The sequence below is a fragment of the Moschus berezovskii genome, chromosome 9, assembly GCF_049115385.1.
Source record: "Moschus berezovskii isolate FMDL1 chromosome 9, NW_MosBer_1.0, whole genome shotgun sequence".
Classification (NCBI taxonomy): domain Eukaryota; kingdom Metazoa; phylum Chordata; class Mammalia; order Artiodactyla; family Moschidae; genus Moschus; species Moschus berezovskii.
The window spans coordinates 12,399,584-12,426,191 of NC_142468.1; the positions used below are offsets into that span (position 1 = coordinate 12,399,584).

The 26,608-nt window shown below is 40.2% G+C and overlaps 1 protein-coding gene across 13 annotated transcripts in view; it reads right to left on the bottom strand.

The window, feature by feature from the left end:
* Positions 1-26,608, bottom strand: part of NRXN3 (neurexin 3) — a 1,766,916-nt gene that overhangs the window by 154,848 nt on the left and 1,585,460 nt on the right. For 9 of the 13 annotated variants that reach the window (XM_088840264.1, XM_088840265.1, XM_088840263.1 and 6 more), the window contains 2 exons: positions 22,267-22,356; positions 16,401-16,708 (listed from right to left, as the gene is read on the bottom strand). In XM_088840264.1, coding sequence (XP_088696390.1) covers positions 16,401-16,708; positions 22,267-22,356 — 398 coding nt within the window. The remainder of the gene's footprint in view (positions 1-16,400; positions 16,709-22,266; positions 22,357-26,608) is intronic. The other 4 variants (XM_088840266.1, XM_088840269.1, XM_088840271.1 and 1 more) reach the window with 1 other exon arrangement.

A 26,608-nucleotide genomic window follows, 5' to 3' on the forward strand; every position in this document is an offset into this window, starting at 1 on the left:
TATCTGTCTTACTCACCCTTCTGTCCCTATGCAGATCCTTCCATACAGTAGGCAGTAGCTACTAACTGCTGAGCAATTAATCTTCCTCTTTTAATTCCCTCACACCATCTTGAATTCAAATTAAATGCTGGGGGAAAAAAAAAAAGACTACAAAGACCCCCTTTGCAAATGCTGGCTCTGCCTTGCAAGCAAAAACCAAAATAAGGTTTGCCGGAATCTCCAGAGTCCTGTAAAGGAAAGATACTTTCACCTATCACCTGAGTCTCTCTCTCCTCAGGGAGTTTTGGGGAAGGCTGGGAGAGGCAACTGAAGCCTTGTTCAATTGTCAAATCGTTCCCTTGGTCTCACTTACCGAGCTCTTTAGGACACATGATTTAACACCATCAGACATGACAAAGCCATCCATGCTATTTTCTAACATAATCGCCTTTCATTGTACATTGCCAAGGAAAATGTTTCCTGAATTTAAAAAGGATGTTGAGATGGGAAAAATGTTTACAACAGAAGAAAGAGGAAGACTCTCTTATAAAAATACCCAAGAGGATGAGGAAAAAACCCGAAAGGATGTAGTTTACTGAAAATGAAGGGGGGAGAGAGAGAGAGCACAAACCACCTCAATCCCCCTCCATCAATGACTTGAGTGGCACTGTTTTATGTGAGCTATATTTCCCTCTAGTTATTATTATGCATATTGCTGAGTACAACATAACAAAAATAAGTTGTCTAGACATTCACCCCAAGTCCTCTAAATTACAAAAACATGAATTACCCTGTAGCTACTGGAGTCAAAAGAACATTTTATAGGTGCTCTCTGTATGGCTGTATGGTGTTTTCAGTATGGCTCTGGGAGTAGATTTTGTTATTATCCTCTTCTTCAACTATTTTGATCTACTTTAGAGCCTCTAGCAATCTTTGTTTACTGGTTGGCAATGTTGATAGCAATGGGTCCCTATAGAAATAACCTTGGGAACATCCTCACCAACTTCACTTAAATTTCCCCTGAAACCTCATACTTCTGATTTGCTCACATTGGCCTCCAAACTTCTCTCCTCCAACAGATGTAATCTTTGGCTCATACTTAGTATAATTAGTTGATCAAATCCTACTTCCAGTGTCTATATCCATACATGAAGAAAGTGAAGAATTAGTTGCTCTTTGTGACCCCAGGGACTGTAGCCTGTCAGGCTCCTCTGTCCATAGAATTCTGCAGGCAAGAATATTGGAGTGGGTTGCCACTCCTTTCTCTAGGGGATCTTCCCGACCCAGGGATCAAACCCAGGTCTCCTGTATTGCAGGTAGATTCTTTACTGTCTGAGCCACCAGGGAATATCCAACATGAATTCACTGATTTTATTTTATTTTTTTTTTTGGTGGAGATTCATTTGTCCTCTTAGAATGTATTATTCCTCTTGAGTTGTAGGAATATGTGGAGTGATTCTTTTTCTACAGTATCTACATCAACTTGCACATGTAAAGGAAAGCTAATAAATATATTACAGTGATAAAGCCAAAAGAAACTGAGAGCCAAGTGTATAGACTTTATCACCAAACACTGTATGATGGAACCCAGTGGCATGCAAACACATTGTCTGATATTGCATAGCATAAAAATTCCAAAGTGACTATTCTAATCCCTGCTCATCTCAAAAATATAAGCAGCTGGTGTGAAGGAAGAGACAGCTATGCTCATTTCTGAATGCAAAATATTCAAAGCACTTATATGTATTATTTAATTCCTATGCTCTCTGAGATGGCTAGAGAATATTATATGAGGAAAAGCAAAAAAAGAAGAAGAAAAGAAAACCCACTTGTCTCAGTACACAGAAGGAGTGCGTAGTGTAATAATTCTTCCTGGAATTTTGCTTTGAGAGTAAATTTAGATATAATATATATCTATTAAAATACCTATTAAAAATATGGCAGGTACCCCTCCTAGCAGCTGAAGTAATGATGCCTCTGCCCTGTAGTAATGGGAGTTTGGGTGCTATGTGAAGTTTTAAGTTACACAGATGAATTATTTAGATAAATGAAAGAATCAAATTAATATATGTTTATTGTTTATTTTATTTATTGTTTGGCTGTTCTGTGAGAGTTGTGGGATCTTAGCTCCACAACCTGGGATCAAACCGAGGCCCTATCAGAGAAAGTGCCAATTCCTAACCACTAGACCACCAGGGAATTTCCAATGGTTATTGTTTAAATTACAAAAGGTGGGCAATTAATTTGCCCCTGGACGGAAGGCTTTGACTGATGAAACCAGCTTGGCCCATCTCTAAAGTCCTACGCATTGTGTGGGACTAAAAAATTAGACAGTATCGGAGATTCTTTGAATATAAACATTCTATGACACTATAATCTCAAACGAATAAAATATTTGCAATAAATATTATAGACTGAGTCCTGGAGACAAAAATACATTTCAAACACAACAATTTTATTTTAGCATGATTTATGATTGCCATCTTTGTTAGTCAAAAAGAGATGGTTGACATTTGAAGCTTGCTTTCCTCTTTTGAGTAGAAATTAAAGACATTATTCTTTAATTGTTATTCTTCAGTTGAGTTGCCCTGTATAAACACAGACAGTTGCTGCCCCTGCAACTGTAACAGCAGACCAGTGCGCTAGAGCTTCTGTAGAAGACTGACCCAAAAGTGAGTCTGCTCAAGTTTAGACCGTATTTAAGAGTGCTCCCTGACAATGGGTTCATTTAAGGCAGAAATATATTTACTTCACTTTGCAGAGTCAGACACAACTAAGCAACTTTCACTTTCATATTTACTTCATCCTTGGTTTCTCCAAAGCCTGGTACTCATAAGGTGCCCCATATTTAGTAACAGAGCATATGCCCCAGAGAAGAGAGACTTTTTGTCTGTTTTGTGTATTTCTATAACCCAAATGCCTAGAAAGGTGTGTGACCCATACTAGACACTCAATTTACTAAAATATTTGTTATTTGAATACAAATCCAACTAAAACTGAAGTCCCACGTGGATACCATAGTTAAGCATTTTATGTCCTCATAAACTCAACTTTGGAAAGGCAGGATTTTCTAAATCAGATGATGGTACTCTCTGTCCAGGTAAACGAATCTGCCATTTTATCCATAGACACATGTGTTGAAATAGTGTTTTTATTATGGTTCCACCTTTCCCGCAAGGACCACTGCCATGTGGTCTTCCTCAACGACAGAGCCAGAAATTGCTTAGCAATCACCCTTTCTCTGAATGCGAAACAGGAGAGAATCAGATACTGCGGCTTATACAATACATGCATAGAGTTATATTCTTTAAAGTAGCCTTTTGAGAAACTGAGATCAACCAGGATACGGACGCAATTATATTATGGGAGTTACAAAGCAATGAAATTATTCTGTCCAGTTTGTGCATAAGTGGTCAGGAATAACATTTGCATAAGTTACATCATATTGATTCTTGCAGACAGAGACTCAGTAAAGACAAAAGAACACACGCACAAATAAATGCCTAGGAGGGAAAAAAAAAAAGAACAGGAGACACAGATGGAGGCACCTATTATACTTGACTTTAAAATGAAAACAACAAAAATAATAGAATCCGCAAACAAAGCCAAGAATAAATGACGACCGCCACCACACCCATCCAGGACAGTCCTCGTTAGTAAAAAGTGTCTGTTTCTATCTTTGTCCTTGTTCATTTCTCCCTCGTGAAATCCTCTTCCAAATGTCATCCCCTCCCCCTTGCCAATAGATCATGCATTCTCTAACAGGATAGATAGGGCAGTAAGGAGCTAATAATGATAATAATAATAATGAGAAATAGTCTCAGAGAGATATTTCATGTGACTTCCCCTCTCCTTGTCTTTCTTCGGTGGAATAGCTTCTCAACCAATGGGGCATTAATCATCAGAACAGCAGCTCGGAGATAAAGGCCGGGTGAAATTTCATTGTGCGTTACAGTGTGAGTTGTGTGTGCATGAATACGTGTCTTGCTCACTATCTGGGAGGAGGACGTGAAGAGGCGGAGGAGGAAAATCTGTCATTTCATATATTCAGACCGCTCAGGATGGTCAGGGCTGGTTTCCCATTGTTACTGTGGATTAAAATCATCCATGTCCTTCTGCTTTCATTGGAGGTCACCGCTCAGAAACGGGGATACAGATTGTGACAAGTTAAATTCTACCTACTTTTTTTTCGCATCTGCCTTGAGGCCACGTAGCAGAGGAAGGGCCAGCAGGCAGGGTCAGTGGAACCAGGAGAGGCCTGATGGGATATATTTTTCTTGGCGAATCCTCATCAGGGTAATGTCTCTTTCCCTTACATAAGGCTTCAGGTTAACAAGATTTCCTGTTTTGAAGAGCCTTGAATCAAGTTTGGGGAGACCGTTTGGAGGAGGTAGATAAACAGGTGCTACTACTATTCAACAAAGAACTATAAATACCTACGAGATCCTTGCTCCAGAAAGTGAGATCCTCTAACTACAGCCTGACATCATTGGGAGCTAGCTAGCTTGATCCTGTTGTTGTTCAGTGACTCGGTCGTGTCCAGCTCTTTACAATCCCATAGACGGTGGCACGCCAGGCTCCTCTTGTCTTCCACTATCTTCTGGAGATTGTTCAAATTCATGCCACTGAGTCAGGGATGCTATTTTAGCTTGACCTTGAACCTGCCTAGAATGGTCTCAGAAGCTACTTGCTAATCACATCACCCAGGTGATCTGCATACATTTAAATTTCACTGTTTTAGCTAACATATGTGAACACACGTGAGCATCCTCTCTCCCCCTCTCTCTCACACAAACGCAGATAAAATGAGAGATAGAAGAGGCCACCTTATATACATAAGTCAATCAAATTTCCACCAAGTAATTCTCTCAGTGACTGCTGGCCACCACAGATAGGGTGTACATTTATTTTCCCAGACATCTCATCCCTGGATGATGAAAAAACAAAACAGGAGAACCTTACATTCTCCGTTTAGCTAACAGAACTAGCTCTCTAGACAACCCAAGGCTTTAATTAGAAGGTTTCAAAAGGCAGGGTTGTCATAACAGCCTCAGTGTGTTTCTAATTTTTACAATCATTCAAACATACACCAGGAAGATATGAAAGCACATCCCATCCCTCCTACAGCCTCGTCAAAGGCAGAATGGAAATATCCATCTTGAAGCCTGGCTAGCAATGAGTACTGCTTAAAGTCATTTCCCTGTCATCTATAAATAGAAAGCGATGCATTTTCAGAGAAAAAGAAAATTCTGGGACCTTAGCTTAAACTGGAATCATTGATTCTTTTCGACAACTCAAGAGACATTTATTAAGTGCTTTATCCTCTCCATAGAGGTAGTCATTGTGGAACTCTTTCTGAAAGCTTTCAGTAAAGGGGTGGGGTGGGGTACAAAAATAAATCATTATTTGTATTATAATTTGAATTAGATGAAAGATATCCTACGCATTTCTCTCAACCTGAGCCATCCAATCCAGGAAATGGACAGATTGTTCTTACAACAAAATGATTACAGAGTACTTTTGCTTGCTCTCTGCTTTCTTTTCCTCAACTTTTCTTCCCTTCCACCCTCTAATTCCTTTGTCCGTTCATTCACTGTCACTGGATACACAGGCGCCCTGTTATCCACTGTTAGGAAAATGAAGATATTGGAGACAAGGGGAATCTACCCTTATATTTGTCAGCTGAGGAAAGAGTGGAGACCTAAGGAAGCTAATTGCCCTGTCACAGGCCAAATGGCTAATTAAAAAATAAAACCCAAAAGTTGGATGCCAAAGAGACCTGGGTTAGAATCCCATTTAAAATAACAACCACAACAACCTGCTGAGTTGCACCAATTGACGCTGTTGACTTGTACTATTGTAACCTATCCATGAAGTCGATGTTATCATCTCCATATGTCGGTGGTAAAACTAAGCTTCAAGAAGCAACCCCAAAGCCAAATCAAGAAGCCAAATCCCAAAGCTGATACATGAAAGCCCACCTTGAGTCATGGTTTTAACCATTTTATCTACAAATGAAGTCTCCTGATTCTTGTTTCCGAGCTCTCTTTCCTTCATCCCAGCCTGCTTTCTCACAGCTGTCTCTGTCGATCTAACACTGCCCCCTGATCTGCTTCTTCCCTCTGCAGATAAGCATTCATTCACTGAATGCAGTTTCCTTTCTTTCAACAAACACTGATTGAGCCCCACTTTGTGTCTGGCACTGTGCCAGGTCATGAATGTTGAGTGAGGAGCTACGTAGAGATTATTCCTTCTCTCGATCTAGTGACTTCTCACAGTATCTTCCAGAATCTTCTTTTCAAAGGATCACACACTATGGAGCCACATAAACCACAGAGTCAAGACCAGGAATAAAGAGTTTCATAGAAATGGCAACCCACTCCAGTATCCTTGCCTGGAGAATCCCACGGACAGAGGAGCCTGGCCGGGGTTACGAAGAGTCAGACACGACTGAGCAGCGAACACTTTCACTTTCACTTTCACAACATACTGAGCTGTTTGCTGTTGTTAATCGCTCAGTTGAATCTGACTCTTTGCAACCCCATGGACTGTATTCTGTCATACTCCTCTGGCCATGGGATTTCTCAGGCAAGAATACTGGAGCGGGTAGCCATTCCCCTCTCCAGGGGATCCTCCCAACCCAGGGGTCAAACTCAGGTCTCCTGCATTGCAGGCAGATTCTTTACTGTCTGAATCACCAACTTAATTAGAGAAAAACAAAAAAAGTAACTTAAAGTGGATAGAAGACTCCTACCCACATATGCACAACCAGGTAAATTAGCCGTTGGTTAATTTTCTATCCATACCAATAGAACAGAGTAGAAGCAGCAGTCCATTAATATAGTTTTTATTTGCTGATATATACAAAGGTAGGTTTTAGGAGAATTGTGAACTCCGGGAGTTGGTGATGGGCAGGGAGGCCTGGCGTGCTGTGATTCGTGGGGTCGCAAAGAGTGGGACATGACTGAGCGACTGAACTGAACTGAAGAATTAAATAATTTGGGAATGGAATATGGCAAACAAATTGGACTGGGAAACTGGGTGAGATTACATTTTCAAAATTGCTTTGAAAACTCTAAGTGCTATAAACTGCCTTTGCTATTAGGATAGCAAATAATTTCTAAGGAAAGAGAATTTAAGACCAGAAACCAACAAGAACAATCTCACATACCAGATACAAGGAGACATCTCTGTACTCTTATTGTTAAGATTTCTTGATGGGCAAAAAATCAACATGTTAAATAGAGACAAGATCAGACTCAGCAACTGTATAAGGCAAGGAGCCCAGAACAGCAAAACCACTGCTGAAGGCATTCCCTCTTGGTCCAGCAGTTAGGACTTTGTGCTTTCACTGCAGAGGGCACCGGTTCCATCCCGTGAACAAACAAACAAACCTCTGCTGACTACCATTCCTACTGGTGAGCCTCATCAGAGAGCCAGAGCACGGGCCTCTCGAGGCGGCGGAGGCAGGGATAGCGCTTGGAAGTGGGATTCAGTTTGTGAGCATCATAAGACCTGTGTACTCCCTGAAAAGGTGCTAGTGGATTGCTGTCTATCCATCTGTCTCCAGCAATACTGACCGAGGGCTTACTCTGTGCCCTGATAGCACCTGAAACGAGTATCTTGCCATCCTAGAACTCACCTTTCACCAAATAGAGATGACATGCATTTGTATCAATTCTTACAACGCATCTGTGAGGCTTTGGCTTAAATTATTTGTATCTCCGATTGTCACTGAGGAAACCATGGCACACCATGCAGGCAGAAATCTAGAGGGTTCAGAACAGGAGACTGCGAAGCCCACTCAACATGGCATGTCATTCAATCCAGCTTCGGAAACTCATTCAAACCAGCCCCACATCACTCTCTCATAGTAACTGATGGTACTTCATCCTACTGGGTTCCTTATGGGTGGCCTCCTGGTCAGTTAACATGGTCAGATCTGGTATGTTTCAAGACTTTATCATGTCAGGTAGAGATGACTGCTCTGAGAGACCACGAAGCATAAGACGACAGGGAGCGGAGTGCTGTTTCTCGGGATGGTCCAGGAGGACCACTGCGGAAGGTGCCATATGGGCAGAAGTCTTCACACAGTGAGGCACTCAATCACTGGGAAGAGCTGCACCTGGCAGAAGCAGCTGCGAGGGGAGCGCCACAGGTGTGCTTGGCACCTTTGAGCAGAGCTGGGACTAAGGAGGAGGCACTCATCTACTGTGTAACGTTTAAAGGAATGGCCTCAAATTCAATCATCAGAGATAAACAATACTTTATTGCAATGTTTTGAAGTCAGCATCAATGCATAAAAAAAAAAATCCTTGATCAGCAAAAAATCAACATGTTAAACAGAGACAAAATCAGACTCTGCAACTGCATGGCCCTCGCTCGTCTCTCCCTTCTCCTGGATCTAAGTTCAAGGAAGATCAAGAAGACCTGTTTGCCTGGAGCAAGAAGGCAGAAAACAGGGTCAGAGAGAGAGAGCAGGGAAGAGATCCATACAGCCCACGGTAAATTACAGACTATACTCGGCCAAGTAGTCTGTTAGATGATTGGGCAATCACTAAGAAATTTAGAAACATTTCGGGGGCTTCCCTGGTGGTCCAGTGGCTAATACTCCATGCTCCTAACGGAGGGGCCAGGGTTAGATCCTTGGTGGAGGAACTAGGTATCACATGTGGCAACTAAGACTTCACATGCCTCAACTAAAGATCCCACATTGCGCAACTGCAAAAAGGAAAAAGAAACATTTGAAGACCTCCATAGTGAGTAGCCAAGCCCTGACTGCACGACCCTCTCAGCTATTCAGATGGCTGAAAATAAGATCCAGTGCTTTATTTGCAGTTCTGGTCAGTGATTCTACCCTATAAATATTATATGCTAATTAGAAGGGCATCTCTACAACTTATCTGAGCATCTTGCAGATTTCCTGCCTGTATGTGATGAGGACCTTCTCAGAGATCCTTTCAGGGACTTTTTCAGCTTTGGGAACTACTGATCTATTTGTACTGCTGACACATAAGTCTTTAAGAGGTAGGTAAACCCATCAAGTTCCTTTTTTCCCCCATTAGAACCATGCAATTGCCTAGAGAATCCCACGGATGGAGCAGCCTGGTGGGCTGCAGTTCATGGGGTCGCTAAGGGTCGGACACGACTGAGCGACTTCACTTTCACACATTGGAGAAGGAAATGGCAACCCACTCCAGTGTTCTTGCCTGGAGAATCCCAGGGACGGGGGAGCCTGGTGGGCTTCTGTCTATGGGGTCACACAGAGTCGGACATGACTGAAGTGACTTAGCAGCAGCAGCAGTAGAACCATGCAATTCCAGAGAGAAAATGTCACTGGAGGGTTCTACTAGGTAATGAGTAAATTAGAGTCCATTTCCTCCCCACCCCACCCCCCAATTATTCTCCAAGAGGGGAAAAAAAGTACCTGCATGAGGGTAAAGAGGAAACAGAAGGTATTTCTTGGCTGGCAGCTGAAGTCTAATTAGACAGACAAATCTTCATTGCCTCCCCCAGTTATAAGGCTTGGCAGGAAAGGAATGAGCCCTGGAGCCCCACCGTTATGCAAGGCTGTTAATCAATATTAGTTGAGCCCTGATCCTAAAATAAACTTCCCCTGGAGGCTCTGTTGTCTCTGGTTAAAGCAAGGGATGGAAAACTGTGTGGACTCCTTGTCTGACTTCTATCAAGCTGATGGTAGCAGGGAAAAGGTAGAGGGGCCCAGAGGGGTAATTTGGGGGGTAAGTATAACATAATTTACCTCCTATTAGAGCATGGTATTTGGAATAAGGTAGATGAATCTTGTATCCCAATCCAAGACAGTCTGATTATTCAAAGAACCTTCAGAAACCTGTGTCAGCCAGAATCTCAAAACCCCATGGATAACAATGTACTGAAAATGAAGGTGTCATGTATTTGTGGAACCATATGAAGTTGCTGATATCCGCCCACTCTGCTCCTACAAAACTGACAGCTTCACACGCTTCGTCCTAACAAAAAGCTTTGTATGTAATAACCACTCAGCTAACTCCCACTCCATAAATTCCTTCTAATTGATGAGTTCAGGGCTATGATTCAATCTGGAACCCTCAAAGGAAATTCTGGGTGATAATGGGTTTGTGTGGGTATAGACAAAATTGTTTTTGTGCTTATCCAACCATACAAGGAGGCTAAGCTCTATGAGGATCTGTGAGTCCTGGGAGAGTCTCTCGGGTTGAAGTGGTTTTCTGAATGTCTAGCATTTAGTGAAAACTTATGGAATAGGGCATGGCCTAAGTTCTTTCCACATCTGGCTGCATGTATTACTCACAACGAGCCTATGGTAAAGATGCTGTTGAACCCATTTTATAGATAATTCAATTCAGTTCAGTCTCTCAGTCGTGTCTGACTCTCTGCGACCCCATGAACCTCAGCACGCCAGGCCTCCCTGTCCTGTCCATCACCAACTCCCAGAGTCCACCCAAACTCTTGTCCATTGAGTCAATGATGCCATCCAACCATCTCATTCTCTGTCGTCCCCTTCTCCTCCTGCCCTCAATCTTTCCCAGCATCAGGGTCTTTTCAAATGAGTCAGTTCTTTGCATCAGGTGATTATAGATAATAGAACTGAAGTTTAGATGGGCTAATCAACTCACCCAGAGATATATAGCTAAAAAACTGGAAAAATGTAGGGTCCAACTAGAAATTCTGACTCTAATTGCTCTCTCTTCCCTTCAGCACACTGGGACTCCATCAGGAACATGCAGTGAGAAGGATCAACTGTTTTTTTTTTTTTTTTTTTGGCAGGTTAGCCTACTGGTTTTTTGTCTGTTTTAACTTCTAATTTTATTTTGGAGTATAGCCAATTAACAATATTGTAATAGCTTCAGGTGAACAGCAAAGTGACTCAGCCATACACATACATATGAAGGATCAACTTTTTAATCACAAGTTTTGCTTTGTTTTGTTTTCTTATAAGTAATATCAAGGCTGAGGGTGCTTCTGACTGTCCCCAGCATAAAAGCAGACCATGGAGAGGACTTTCCACGAAGATATTATTACAAAACCTGAAAAACTGTGGCTTCCTTCTGCAATTTTTGAAAGTGGTTCACGTTTTTCCCACCAAACTTCTGAGTTCGAGATAAGAATGAAATCTCATGAAGCTTTTACATCGTTCATTTCTATTGTTTATTGGGAGTAGTTCCAGTCCAGGCTGAGTGTTGTGATTTTCTGCTAATTTTCTGGTGTCAGGCAGCCCTGGCCAATGCCAAGGTGACTTTACCAATGCCCAGTTCAGAAAAAGTGGGTCACGATACGTCTCCTGCTAAAAGCTTATAAACGATTCCAAATGGTGATCTGCTCAGAACACACCGAGTTCTTTCTTGACTAATAACTTGGTCTAGAGCACTAAGGGAAGAGAATACGCCTTATTCTTGGAACTATTTTCCTCTTGGCCTCTTGCAGGAACATTTTGGTCCTGGTGGCTGACAGTGATCCCTAAAAGACTTTTATTTCTCACTTTTACCTTCTGTCCTGATTGAAGATTCAGGAGTGTGAGTGTAGCCTGAATTGAACTTTTCCATTTTAGAAACTGACCTATCACAATAGTCACTCACCAGCACTGGGGGCAGATGTTAGGTAATGGACATGCCTGCGTGAATTCGGGGGCATCTCTGGTAGTGAAACCCACAGGGAACCTGATCTAGTTCTCCCCTCTAGGACCTCTTCTGTTTGAGGGAGGTTTAAGCCAAGACACTCAGAATCTGAGTCTCCGATCTCCCACCAACACTCCTCTGTACACTCTCTGTTCTAGTTGAACTTGGCTATCTCTCTCGGAATCATCATCTCTGACTCTGTCAATTTAGCTTTGTACCTTCAATCAACCTGAGATCTGCTCCTTTCTCCATGTATCCAAGACTTGGAAAACTCTCTCCACGAGACCTAAGCCTCCATGAAAGGAGTCCTAGAGACACGGAGAGGGAAATGTTCACAACTGAGTCCAGTTCATGCACTGAGGCTCCAGGTGCACGTGTGAAGCCAGAGCCCCCAGCCCAGAGTAGCCACTAAGTGACCTCAGCCAGTTCCACGTAAGGCAGGAGAATTGCCTTGCTGTTTTTACTGTTGTTCAGTCACTGAGTCATGTCCGACTCTTTGCAGCCCCTCGGACAGCTCACTAATCTCCTCTGTCCTTCAGTGTCTCCTGGAGTTTGCTCAAACGCATGCCCGCTGAGTCGGTGATGCTATGTAAACATCTCATCCTCTGCCTCCCCCTTCTCCTTTGGCCTTCAGTGTTTGCCAGCTGAGCCCTGCCCAAATTTCTGACCCATAAAACTATGAGATCTAACGACATAATTGTTTCAAGCTACTAAATGATGACAGGTTGTTTCCACAGCTAGGTAACCACAACATATGTGACCTCCCCAGGGTCGCTTAGCTAATACGAAGAGGAAACTAGGTTCCAAACTTAGACAATCTGCCTTCAAGTACATGCATTTCATCAGCCTTCTATAGTTTTACCACTGGGGGGTGGAAGAAATTAAATTGTCCAAAGCCCAGTGATCATCTTAGAGGGGAAATCTTCCATAAGCCATGCCACTTCTGATTGTTAAATGATAAAGTACATTATAAAGCCTATCTTGTTTTCAGATTTATTCAACAAATGTTTGAGCACCTACTAAGTGCCAGATCTTTGAGAATTATCACTCATCCATTTGCTTTCTCAACGTACCCAGCTCTTCTCTCAACCTTAATTTTCTTTCTCAATCAGGGTATTAACCAGAGACATCCTTCTTAATGTAGGGTAAAGATTTAGTGCTTGGCACCATACCTGTGAGTAATGGAACACAGTCCATGTAATTCACAAGTATTTTGTAACATACTAGTGCATCCAGTTCAGTTCAGTTCAGTCGCTCAGTCGTGTCCGACTCTCCGCGACCCCATGAATCACAGCACGCCAGGCCTCCCTGTCCATCACCAACTCCCGGAGTTCACTCAAACTCATGTCCACAGAGTCGGTGATGCCATCCAGCCATCTCATTCTCTGTTGTCCCCATTAGAAAGATCAAAATGCTAATTATTTCCAGGAGGCTGGAGCATTAGAGGGCCATCAGTTCAAAAACTCTTTGTTCACCTTCACACATGGCCAAGAGCATCACTAAAAGCACTTTGCAGTTTTCCTTTGATCTGAAATCAACATTAACCAACGTCTATTAGAAATGAACTGTTCAAATGATTTTTTTTTTACCTTATGCTTAAAGAAATAACCAGTGGATTTTTAAATAACCAGATATTTATACTTGTGAATGCACATGCTTATTTTGTTTCTCCTGGAAGAGTCAGATTTTAGGGCAACTCTATTCTAGCAATATTATCAAAGCCAAGGAGGACAGAACAGAGCCACTTGGAAATGGCTGTAAGATTTCACACATAGGTGAAAACGTGAATGATGAATCTATGGACATGAAATCCAGTCTTCCTCACCTCTTTTTTTTCCTGAAGATTTCTCAGAAATCAAAATTTTTAAATCAAATTAATTTATTTTTAATTGGAGGATGACTGCTTTATAATATTGTGCTGGTTTCTGCTATACATCAACATGCATCAGCCAGAGGTATACATATGTCCCCTCCCTCTTGAACCTCCATCCCACCTCCCACCCCATCTCACCCCTCTAGATTGTCAGGGAGCACTGGATTTGAGGTCCCTGCATCATACAGCAAATCCCCCCTGACTATCTATTTTACAGATGGAAATGTATGTTTCAATGCTACTCAGAGCTCAAATCTTTATGAATCCATTTCATCCAGGAAAATTAGTTGGCTCACACAGGGCACATGAGAACTTCTGAGAGTGACTTTCTTCACCCAAAGTCTTTATAGTCTGGAAACTGTCTAAAACCCTGGATAGAATCTAAGGGTTGTTGGGTCCACACGCCTAACACAAGCTTGATATGATCTACAGAATGTACTTAAGGGGCAGACTTGCAGACAGGCAGGCTATTGAGTTTTATGTGTGCGGGTGTTCACTGTTGCTAACCTTTTTTTTTTTTTTTAATTCACTAGACACTTTATTTCGTATTGGAGTATAGCTGATTAACAATGTTGTGATGCTTTCAGGTGGACAGCAAAGAGACTCAGCCACACATATATATGGATCCATTCTCCCTCAAAGTCCTTCCCATTCAGGCTTCCACATAACACTGAGCAGAATTCCATGTGCTATACAGTAGGTCCTTGTTGGTTATCCATTTTAAATATAGCAGTATCTACCTGTCCATCCTAAGTTTTTTCCAGAGGCCAAGGCAAAGTTCTTATGGCTGGTTGGCCGAACAAAAAGTTCAAAACCCTTGGCATAGTTATTTCCTTTAAGTAATCTTTACAAAGAATATGGGGCTTTTAAATCTCTCATTCCAATCTATTCCAATTCTGCTCATCTGTTGGTTTTTCTCCAATAGCACTTTATGGTTTTATACACTCTTAAAAACAACAAGCATCAACAGGTTTATAACTCATTTTTATAGCCTTGTCTTTAGAAGCAAAAGGAAAGCCATGCAGATGTGATCCAATTACTACTGGACTAAAGAAACAGAGACACATCAGAAAGGAGGCTGTCAGAGATGACATCGCCAGCTGTCCACAGCTGTTGTTCTCTCAAATGACAATAGGTCCAATGATGTCTAGAATCAGAACCGCTTACAAGACTTTTGTACCTTCTATCCTAGGCTTTCTTCATTTGCACAAATACTTATCTACTCCCAGTTATGTATTTGCCCCTGGAGGGAAGGCCCCAAACTGATCATTATTATGGCTTAGTCCCTGAATCCCCATGTAACATTAAATCCTTCTGAGGTCAGTAAAAACATGGCCTCAAAAAAAGACTACAGGACCATCCATTTTTATGAAGAAAAAGCCATTTGCTCCTCTGCTTCCCACAGATTTAGTGGAATGTATTCTGACAGAAAGAACCAGACCTGTGCGGACAGAACTCTCCTTTCACCAACAATAAACAGATCTGCTCTCGAGCTATGAGGAGTCATAATAGAAATACATATTGCCTTTTATCTTCTTTTCAGTGAGTAGAGTGAAGTGTCAGGAGTTATTGCTTTAATATCAGTGGAGAAGAAGCTGTTTTTTTTGAGCATGGACATAGGTATGAATGTAACAACATGTGCAACTCTAAGACTGTGACGTAACTGGCTTCTCAGCAGCCTTTCTAACACACACAAAAATGACCTGATAACATCATCTGTGAACCAGCTTCCAATTCTTCCTGTGGAATCATGTAAGCAGCTCTCTGGCTATGTCTACTCAAACACAAGGGAAAAGGAAGACAATTTTACCACTACCTAACTCACATAAAATTAATTCAGAAGAATGAGAACACATCAGAGATTTAATTGATTATTGACTTTAGGTTTACAGTGCCCAGTGAAATCAATGGAAAGGTGATGTCAAAGACTCAATTGAATCCCTGGATAACGTCTTAAACCAAGAAACAGAAAGGACAAGTACTGATCTACCGAATCTCCTACAGACACTAACTAGTTCAGTTCAGTTCAGTCGCTCAGTTGTGTCCGACTCTCCGCGACCCCAGACACTAACTAGGCTAGGGGTCAACTCCCCATGAGCAATTGGAATGTCTTATTTTTTGCCAGAGCATTTAAGGCTAATAATTCAACTAACTTTCTACCCTCTAATATCTAGATTTATGAGAAGCCAAGGTAATCAGCAAAACATTAAGCTTTAGCTTGGCTACAATTACTTTTAAGTGACAAAACAAAAACATTAACAAAAACTAAGGACTCCCTACATAGTTAAACTCAGACCTTCAAATTTGCTAATATAATTAGGATTTTGGTCAATACAACGTAAAAGAAACAAAGTAGACCAAAAATAGCAAGTAATTAATCAACATTTATCAAATACAAACATTGCATTTTATAAAGATTGATGGAAACTTCAGCTTCATCTACCCTGGATTTAATGCTACCCCATGGCCTCAGAAATGAATAATTCATGTCCCAATACTAAGCCATCAGGAGGATGCAAATAGAATTTAACTAGAATATAGTCTTTCCTATGATAACAAATGTTCTTTTCCTCCTTTTCTTTTTCTGCTGTTGAAAAGAAAGGTAATAAAATGAGAGGAGAGAGTATGTATAGTGAAAATGTTTTCCATCTCTCACCTTGAATAACAGCTTTACCATTTCAGTGATGGATATAATAAGAATAATAACCCACATGGGTGCCCCAGACATTTATAATTTCTCTAACAATTACTTTGTCTTTCTCTACTCCTGGGTGTTACTACTATGAGCACCTCTAGGTGTCCTTCCTACAAACACAGCAATTCAGACACTTTAGCTGCAAAGCAACACTGACCATGATAGCAATGTTTCAAAGACAACAGATGCAGAATCCAGGAGATGTTGGAGAGAGGCTTACCTGAATGCTGGCTGTAGAGCGATTCTTGCGGGTGGTGGTCGTAGCCATTGTAGTGGTGGTCTCCATGACAGTGGTCGACATTTCTGGTGGCATGGAGGTCGTCTGTGTTGTTCCCAAGATTGATGGGACTTCTCCCACCAGCCGGACACTGCCATTGATTTTAATATTGGGGTTGTTCTCAGCCGCCATGTTCAGTACTTTCAAACCATCATAATAGAGCCCAGAAAGCTGGCCTTGGAAGAGGCGTCCTTTGTCCTTTCCGCCGATAGCTATTTGCGCCTGGGTGTTGAAGATGGTTAACTGCCGGCCTAGTGGGTTGGGTGGAGGAAACATCATTATTCCCATACATTTTTCTCTGTTTGCTTTACCTGGTCTGAATGGACCAGACATCAAAACAGGCTTCCTTGAGCAACTGAAGGGGAGAAAATTGGATAGCAAAAATTCAGTATAGGTATTGGCAAGTAACAAAAATTCAATCTAGACATTGGCAAATAACATTTCCCTATATTTATCTCTTCCACTGTCTAGCTGAATATCCTAGACAACCTGAATAATTGAATCTCTACTTGTTTATTGTGAAGCAGGAGAAATCTTGCTTCAATGACGAGTGGTACTGCAGCCTTCCAGGGTAGAGTTGTGGATGACAGAAAAAGAAAACAACCCAAATCAGGTGATTATAATAATAAATTATAAATACCTATTGTACTAACTTTTTTAACTTACAAAGTAACATAATGAAAACGATGAAGAATTATATAGGGCAAATAAAAACTCAGTGGGGTAACTCAGCACACTGAACTAAAAAATTAGGTCTGATAATTAACTGAAATTAAATTAGATTTTAATTAAGAGACCTGCACCTATTGTGTACTTATAAAAATAAACACCTCTAGGAAATAAAAGATTTCCTAGAAATTTTCCTAATGTATAATATTCTATCTATACTTGCTATTTCATAAACTTCATGACAGATTATTTCCCGTCTTTATTCATTTGGGGAAGGGGAGAGACCATGGTCACAAAACTAAATCTCTCTCAAAGGTATGGAAAATAAGTATGCATTGATTATGTCCACGAGAAAGGGGGAAAGAGAAATGACGTCATTCAAAATCAGTGAATTTTAAGAGGAGGGATAGGTGTTAATGAAAAAGGCTACACATAAAACACCATAAAATGACACACAGGTATGTTAATGGATTGAAGACACAGTAGCTCACTTTATTGTTAGTTCCCATTTGGGGAAGCATTTATGCCCTGTGTACAGAAAACCATCAGAATGAAATCATGGCAGAACACAGAATGGTATAAGTCAACTTATCTTACACCCCAACTATCCTTATTTTAAAAAGCTTTTCTTAAGCTTGAGATCTTTCCCAGAAAAATCTAGCTTTTGAAGGACAAAGACTTCTATTCTGGAGACTTGTTTCTCCAGATTATTTGTCTGCTTTTCCATATGGAGAAAGATGGAAAAACTTTTTTTAATGGAATTAAGTTTATCTTTTTTGAATTTTTCCTCCATTTCAGTCAAACAATGCTCCAGTCACCCTTAATCTTGCTGGAATTATTTTAGCCATTAATGACTAAAAACAATGTTCTATTATACTCACCTGTTTAACTGAAAGGAGTATGTTTTTTTAAAGACTGAGATCTTTGCTCTATAATCTCTAATATGAATAGAGACATACTGTGATATTTAGGTTCATAATTTCTACCACTATTATTATATGGTATTTAAGTCTATATGTCTGTATGCATGCTAAGTTGCTTCAGTCATGTCTAACTCTTTGCAACCCCATGGACTGTAGCCCACCAGGCTCCCCTGTCCATGGGATTCTCCAGGCAAGAATACTGGAGTGGGTTGCCATTTCTTCCTCCAGGGATCGTCCCAACCTAGGGATTGAACTCATGTCTCTTACGTCTCCTGCATTGGCAGGCAGGTTCTTTACCACTAGCACCACCTGGGAAGCCCTTAAATCTATATAATGATTAGTATCCTTGAATTTCTAGTATATAATGTGGAATCCCTTCTCAATATATAAAAATGGGTGAAATGGAAGAGGGAGAAAAGGGAAAACGCCTCTACTCGGTGGGAACTCTTTGTACAAAAGCCCAGTCCACTCATCAGGCAACTCTTAAGGGCATATTAGTCAAGAATGGTTTATAAATAATACCCCTTTGGGAGCTTTAAACACTACACTATGGAGAATTGGCCAGATAATTTTGTTACAGTGAAAATAATGTCTATAAAAATATGTGGAGCATGAAAATGGAATCTGTTGGCTTTAATAACAAAATTGCCCAGATCCTAAGGGACTAATCAAACAGATCTAATAGATTTCCATTTCTTTTCCCATCAATTCCTTCAGTGCCCCGTGCACACACATCATTGCCTATTCTTTGACCTCTCATTTTTCATATGAGATGCAGCAAAAAGTTCAATGCACAATAATGCTGAGTAATGGCCTGGAGCTCATACCTCATTTCTATTTAGTTTTTTGACAACAGCTTTTTTTTCTGGGAGCCCTAAGCTTACTACTGAACAAAATGCCATGATGGAAGGGGAGAATAAATATGCTCTCAGCTTTGCACAGGCATTTGGAGTAGCTTAACATAATAAGAAGTTGCCTAATAGGAGATCTGTAGGGCTAAATTTTAGTGTCTTGCACCAGATAGCCCCAATGCCATATCACTTCCATTCACATAGCTGTTGGCCAACCATAATATTTATTCATTGCCTTTTTTATATATAGCCCAGCACTGAAGATCAGTTGATGGTTATAACTGACTACAGTAGATTTTGCATTTCTAATATTCTCAGAAGTACTCCACATCTATAATGGTCTTCATCTTATTTTCCTAGTGATGTTATTCCGCCTATGCTTACAAATAAAAGGAAGGTCAGAGAGAATTGAAATGCAAAGCTGAATTACACTGGCTAGAAATGATGCATCTCCTTTATTCCAGTTGCCACAGTCCACTCCAAAAAGTGGTCTCTGCTGGTTCAAGACAGACCCAAGTGTGGAGCAAGGCAAGACGTTTCCTGGGCTATGCAATTAAACCACAGCTTCATTTCTGGCTCTTCCTGCTTTCACAGAGAGATCTGACTAATCATTTCTTGAGAACAAGATACTGGTGGAGTAACCAGGGAGGGAGAGTATATGTTTCAGGTATCCATCACGACATAGGAAGTATTCGGGTCTTTGTTTAAATAAACATGTTTATTTAAACATATTTATTTCTGGCTGGATCTGCTTTTGTTATGTTCTAAACCCCTTTCCTAGCCCTCTGTACCTTAGATTAGGTGGTTAATAGTAATGTTGGCAGGCACTAAAGGAATAGTGGAATATTCAAGTCTTCTGCCATCTTTTCCCCTGATCAATTTCTCTCTCTCAAGGAAGCAGGAGTAAGTGAGTAAGTGAGAAATAGTCATCACAACCCTCTCCCTGTGAAGGACATATGGGACCGACCACGGAACTTTGTACCATCTGCCCAGGATTTCTCAAAATCAGTGCCAGGTCTCCTTATCGTCACTCATTATGATCATTTTTTTTTTTTTTTCAATACGGGATGACCACTATTATATCTGCATTTCAATCTGATAATGGATTCCAATCTATCACCAATAATACAAAATCTGATTGTAATACCAGTACGGGCTTTGTAGCAGGTTATTTTGTGTTTTGGTTTGGGTGCCCATCCTCTTGGAAGTCATTAAATGCTCCCTCATTTGGACAGCAAGTTCACATACTGCTTAAATTAAACCTTTGCATGTTTCCAGTCACTGTTGCACAAAGACTAATTAATTAAACCTCAGAACACCCTTGGGGAATAGGCAGTATTATTTCTCCTCTCCTCAGATGGGAAATCTGAGATATAAAGAGGTTAAGTGGATTGTCTAAGGTCAGAAAGTCAGTCAATAGCAGACAGCGCCAGAAAACAAGCTAGGGGATGCGTTGGGATCCTCTCCAATGACAGAAACAACTGTTTCTGCCCAAGTGACAGAGCAGTCCAAGTACTGACTAATGGCTCTGCCTAATCATCTTTCTGGATTCACCCTTTTTTAACTCCTTGTCCTTGCAAGGTCTTTTGGTATACATTTTCTATTTCTTTGAAGGGAAAGTTGGCTAGACAGAGGAAGAGATAAAGCAATAGAATGAATAGGTGTTACTTACCTAAATGAAACAAAAAAGTGATTTTGGCTAAAATAATGTAGAAGGGAGAACCCCCCAGTTCGCATAGAATTCTTTTCAATATTATTTGCATATATAAACATACATATTCAGTTAAGAAACGAATTCCTCGCTTCCTCCCACCCAAACCACCCCAACCCAGTCCCACCCATTCAACCTCTACTGCGTGTTTGGAAGCATCCTTCTATATAAAAGCCAACTGATAACAATGCTATTGGAAGAAAAACTAAAAGCCTACTAATAACTTTAAAATGATTAATACAAATGAAAATGCCTGGCATGCTATTGAACTTAGACTTCAAAAGGCAATGGAGTAAAATAAAATATTATTAACATAAAATTGAAAGAAACAAAAAAAATTTTCTCAGGCACATGAGACTCAGACATGCATCTAAATTGTCTTTTCCGTTTTAAGAATTGAGGCCATCATCATCTCTAATGTTAAAGGGACTTTATGAGCTGGTGATTACTAAACAAAATTATTTGCTTTTTAGAGTTATTCTTAATTTATTTTTAATTAGACCACGTACGTTAAAAACAGGGCAAACAGTTAAGACTCAGTGAGGATTTTCCGTGTTTAAAGTTCTGAATGCTTTCACTCAACTTGCAACTGTAGTAGTCCTTTGTCTTTTTTTTACGTTGCATATTAACATATCCCATTACTTTTTATAAATAACTCAATCAAATCTCTACATATTTTAAAAACTCACTTAAGATCTCCTTAAGAAAAAAAAAAAAACACTCAAACTACAAGAGTAGCTACTGGCTCAGGAAAAAAAGTCACCAGCTTGTTTAAGTCAGAAGTCTTTCTTCATTGAAAGGCAATAGTTTACCTCCCAATGAAGAGGAGCCACACAGAAAATTCTAACACCACATATAACCGCTGCCCTCTTTCATTAACAAAGTGGTTGTTTGGCAAATGAGAAACTGCTGTTTTGCCTTCCATTAACCTTTCATTTTCCAACTACTTATACTTTTGTTGCATAAGTATCAAATACACAAGGGTACCACGCAACTGAAGTGTAGAATAAGTTTATTTATTTATTTATTTAGTTTCCATCAGTAACTAGGATGCCACTAACCTCTTATGAAATATATTTGCCTCTGCAAGTTTAATTCTGAAGGCAAAATTCATCCTTCTCATTCTTTTCTTGTTTAAAAACAAATGTTAAAGAACATGGCTCCCCTTATAATATTTGTTTAAGCAGTTTAAATGACGAGTCAATCTATGATTTTTGTTGTTGTTATTGATGCTAAACATGCTACAGATAGTAAAGCCAAAATAGCCTCAAGATGTAAGTTTAACAAGTTCTTTGGAAATTTCTTTAGAAAGCTCTGGTATAAGAGGTAATTTAAAACAAATTAACAAATAATGTCATGCAGTGGTTAAATCGCCATAATACATTTCTTTTTTTTAGAGGTTCCTAGAATTTCTTGTGGGTTGTTGTCATGCTGATAGAAAACTAGATGTTAGTCCCTTTAACTGTATTTTAATGGCAATGTATTATAGCATGATTTATCAACATATGCAGGTGGAAGCTGACACAAATTATAATGAAAATTAAAACAGTCATTTATGCAGCAGGCGATTATCATTTAAGGAACATTTATTTGCAGGCTTTAAAAATGAGGGTTTAGAGTCCAGTGATCTTAAAACGAAAGTTCTAGCGAGTTACCTTTTTCCTGCAGCCACTCTTCTACGGGCCGGTTATATTTGAAGGGGATTTTCTGTTTTACCATTTGGAACCGTTCGTTATCAGTGTTGCCTTTAAAGTTTAAAAAACAGCTTAAAGAACAATCTGAAAAGTCAATGCGTCATTCAAAAACATCCTAGGGTTTTTGGTGCGTTTTATGAAGCTTTTTAGAGATAGATAGCAATTTATCTTTAGTGGAGGTGGAGCTGAAGTCACTCTGCCCTTGGTTGACAGGTTTGAGGTCAGGTTATTCTTGGCTATGCCGTGCTCCATCAGGTTTTGGAAAGGTGGCTGGGGACGGGCATCCGCGAGAGGCGTGGCTGTTCACAGAAAGGTTTACCCTCTCTCTCCTCCATGTCTCTCCAACTGGACCTTGACTGGGTCAATGGAGGAACGAGGACCCCTCTGACCTGGGAGTATCAGGCCCCTCGGTGTCCCAGTCACACATGTTCCACGCTCACGTTACTGTATCCTGTCAGAACACAGTCAAGAACGGAGCCCTGGACTTCCTTATTCTCCTCTTAAGTGTCTGCAACTGCTCTACCTTGCCAAAGAAAACAATTCCAGCCGTGATGGCCAACAGAGACTTCTTATTCTGCAAAGTGGGGCCTTGGCATCCCATTGCCTATGTAAAACAGGTAGAGTACCACATGGAAATCTTCTCCTCTCTATCCCTTGGTCCAGATCTGCTCCATATTTTAAAATCAGAGGAACTCCCAAGTAGACATTTGTAAATAAAAGCAGCTATACATACAGTGGTATAGCATTTCCAGGCTTTTGAGCATCTAAGTTTTATTAGTACCAACAGACACAGGTTTTATAAGTTTACCTGGTCTCGCTCTCTTTCCTTACCATGAGAGGTCCTTCCTGAATACATCTCCATTCAAAAAGGCTGTTAGGGATACTTCTGCCAAGCATGAAATATCTAATTAATTTCAAGGCTCAAACATAATGCTTTTAACTGTGAGTATGCCCCCTTTCTTCCCTTTGTAAGTCACCCCTGGATGGTTTGTCTAATTAGGACAGACTTGGAGAGTGGTATTGTGAAAATATACCCCTAATGAATATGCTTCAAAACAGACAATAATGAAGCCACGCTTTGGGAACTCTACTGTCTTGTCAACCAACCTCACAGAGACCAAAGAGAAACTAGTGAACTACTAAATTACTTCTGACTCTTAGCCTTCTAGTATTGGAACTTCAGGAAGCCCAATCCAGATCACCAGTGTTAAAAGTGAAATCAAAATCTCAAAACAGGTGGTTTGAAAGCAATTCATAAAGAAGTATAAAAGCTAGAAAGAATTAGGATGGCATTAGCACCAGGTGGATAAAAATATTCCCCCATTTATTTCCATCTCTGGGCCCCTGAATGTTGGAGCTTTTATGGGTGGAGAAGATTCTGCGTGTGGCCAGACTAGTACCTGCTTTCTGTGAGAGGCCGGATGGTAAAGGGGTGGCATTACTGGGTACATTTAAAAGATTTCCCATTCATTTCTCCTTTGAACAAATTAGTCTTAGGAGCTGACTCATTATTCTTACTCCCCAGGAGTAAAAACAAACAAAAAGCTCATCAAAGAGGAGACTGTGGATCTATTTCCAGCCTACATTATGAGACCGTATCTGGCTGGCGTGAAGCCTAATATATTAACATATCAAAGGACAACATGTAATGAATGGAAAGAACAGCTAACAATTTTGGATTGCAGTATATAATTTAAAGTTTTCCTCAAACTGTTATTTCTCACAGAAGAAAAAAAGAGACAGCTAGGAGCCAAAATAGAAAGGTATCTTAACTTCTTGGTGTTTCAATAAGCCCATTGTGAAAAAAAAGGAAACTTTATCTGTTAACATAAATAAATACCTGTGAAACCATTATATGATCGTCCTGGTAGATCTGGTACACAGAAGTCTACTAATCCAAAATAAAGTTGGGCTAATTTTCACATGTCCTAATAGAAAAGGAAGATACGTTTTTCTGAAAAGAACCTATATCTCTGTAACTCCTAATTCTACCCTACAGGAGACAGCTACACAAGAGATGTCATCCATCTTCATAAGCTTTGACCTCTCTCAAGTTGTAGTCACAACAACATACTGGGAAATGCCAAATGGATTATGCCAGATTCACCTTGAATATATTCTATTACTCTGGGTTTTCTGTAACTGTCATTGGTGCAATATTAAGTGTAGTAATGACCTTTTCCCACTCTCCGTAGAATGGATTAGTGAAGTCAATAGCGAAGAGAAAGCTAAATATTCTTAGTACCACGCAAGGCAAAATATGAAGTACCGAATGTTCCAGACTGACAGCTCTATATGTACCAACTTAATTAAGAAGCTGCATTGACTTACTTCTTCCACAAACATTGGAGCCTTGGTCCTTCTTAGTATCCCCCTCCCATTCAATCTGTCAAGCATGAAGCTCCATGGAAAATCATTTCAGATATGGTATGGGCTAGACGACTAAGAAACAATGGGGGAGAATCAGTAAGTGATGTGTTAGGAGGACAGCATAGCCATGATTCAACCTTAGACCCTTCGGAAAGTGAAAGACAGAGAGGCATTCTTCTCCATCTCAGCTTTAAAGACATTTAGAAAAAAGTTTTATGTTTTCCATGCCAGACAGATAGCATCTGGCAGTGGGGATAGCGATCTTGCATACTGTTAAAAGTTGTGAAAGATGGAAGGTCATTTGGAAAACCAAATTGGTTTAAATTGCCACATTAACATTGTTCTTAGTCTCTTTTCATGTTCTTGTTGGTTTTTATTTTAATTTAGCTCAAACATTAGTGAGAAATGTTTTAGAAACTTGTGCATGAGAATGAGTTCATTTGCCCCGAACCCCATTTGTTAGACTAACTGAAGAGCAAACAACCTTCTAAATATCAGAATTCATACACAGGGACTACTCTGAAAGCTGAGCAAACCTCATCAAATCCATTTACATTCATATCCAATCCTTAATGACATTTAGTTGTACATTTTATATAGCAACCAGTATGAACACTGAAACAAAGACTAAAATCGATATTTCAACAGAAAGGGATGCTATCCTCAAAAAAGAATGGCCTTATGAATAGTAATGTCATAATGTCATTAAAAAGAGCCATATGTGCATTACTAATTAGATCCTAAAAATCTAATGACAACAGTTCTTAGCCACACTGAGGAATTTACAAATTGCACAATGAAATCTTCAAATAGACTGTTCTTAAATTACTTATATGGATCTGGCACTCACCTACATGGGACTGAATTTTAGAAAAAAAGTTCTGGTCATATTTCATTCTACTTAAAAAGTTAGAGGGGTGGGTGTGTGTGTGTGTGTGTTTGTGTGTGTGTATCACCATCCATATTTTATACAATTAGTTGCCTATTGTCACTTGCTTTTGTACTATTGACTCTATTTTCAAATATTTCAGTTCCTGGAGACACATACAACCATGCACTGTTGAATTATAATATTGTGAAGAGCAGAATGCTTTGAGAAAAGTTACTAAGGCCCAACTGGTTCATACACACAGCTACTACCTTTATGCAGAAACAGCTCACATTTGCAACATTTGGGTTAATCCATTTAGAAGAAAAGGAAAAGAGAACAGAGGAAGGAAAGATAAAGAAAGCAAGTTGACCCTTGACTAGTTTCCCAATACATTAAGTCCCTCTTTAGGTAATCTGGAAACTTGCCGATGGCCCCAAAGAAGTAAAAATTCTTTCAGCTGAAAAGATAGAGCAAACTCTTGTATAGCACATAAAATAACTTTTATACCATGTTTATACTCAGTTGGTCCAATCATAGATCCTATTCATTAGAAGTTATACTGCTGCTGCTGCTAAGTCGCTTCAGTTGTATCCGACTCTGTGCGGCCCCATAGACGGCAGCCCACCAGGCTCCCCCGTCCCTGGGATTCTCCAGGCAAGAACACTGGAGTGGGTTGCCATTTCCTTCTCCAATGCGTGAAAGTGAAAACTGAAAGTGAGGTCGCTCAGTCGTGTCCCACTTAGTGACCCTGTGGACTGCAGCCTAGCAGGCTCTTCCGTCCATGGGATTTTCTAGGCAAGAGTACTGGAGTGGCTTGCCATTGCCGTCTCCGAGAAGTTATACTAATTTTCTTAAAATCGCAATCTGTAAAGTGTAGGAGGTCATGACTTTGGACGGTGCAGACAAACCTGGCTTTGAGTTTTAACTCTAGTAGCTGCTTGACCTTGAACAAGTCACTTAGCCTCAGGTTCTCTACTTCCCAGTTCACCAGAGGACTCAGTATAGGATATTAAGAGTTAGAGCATATACAGACCCTGAGATATGAAAAAAAATTCCAATCTA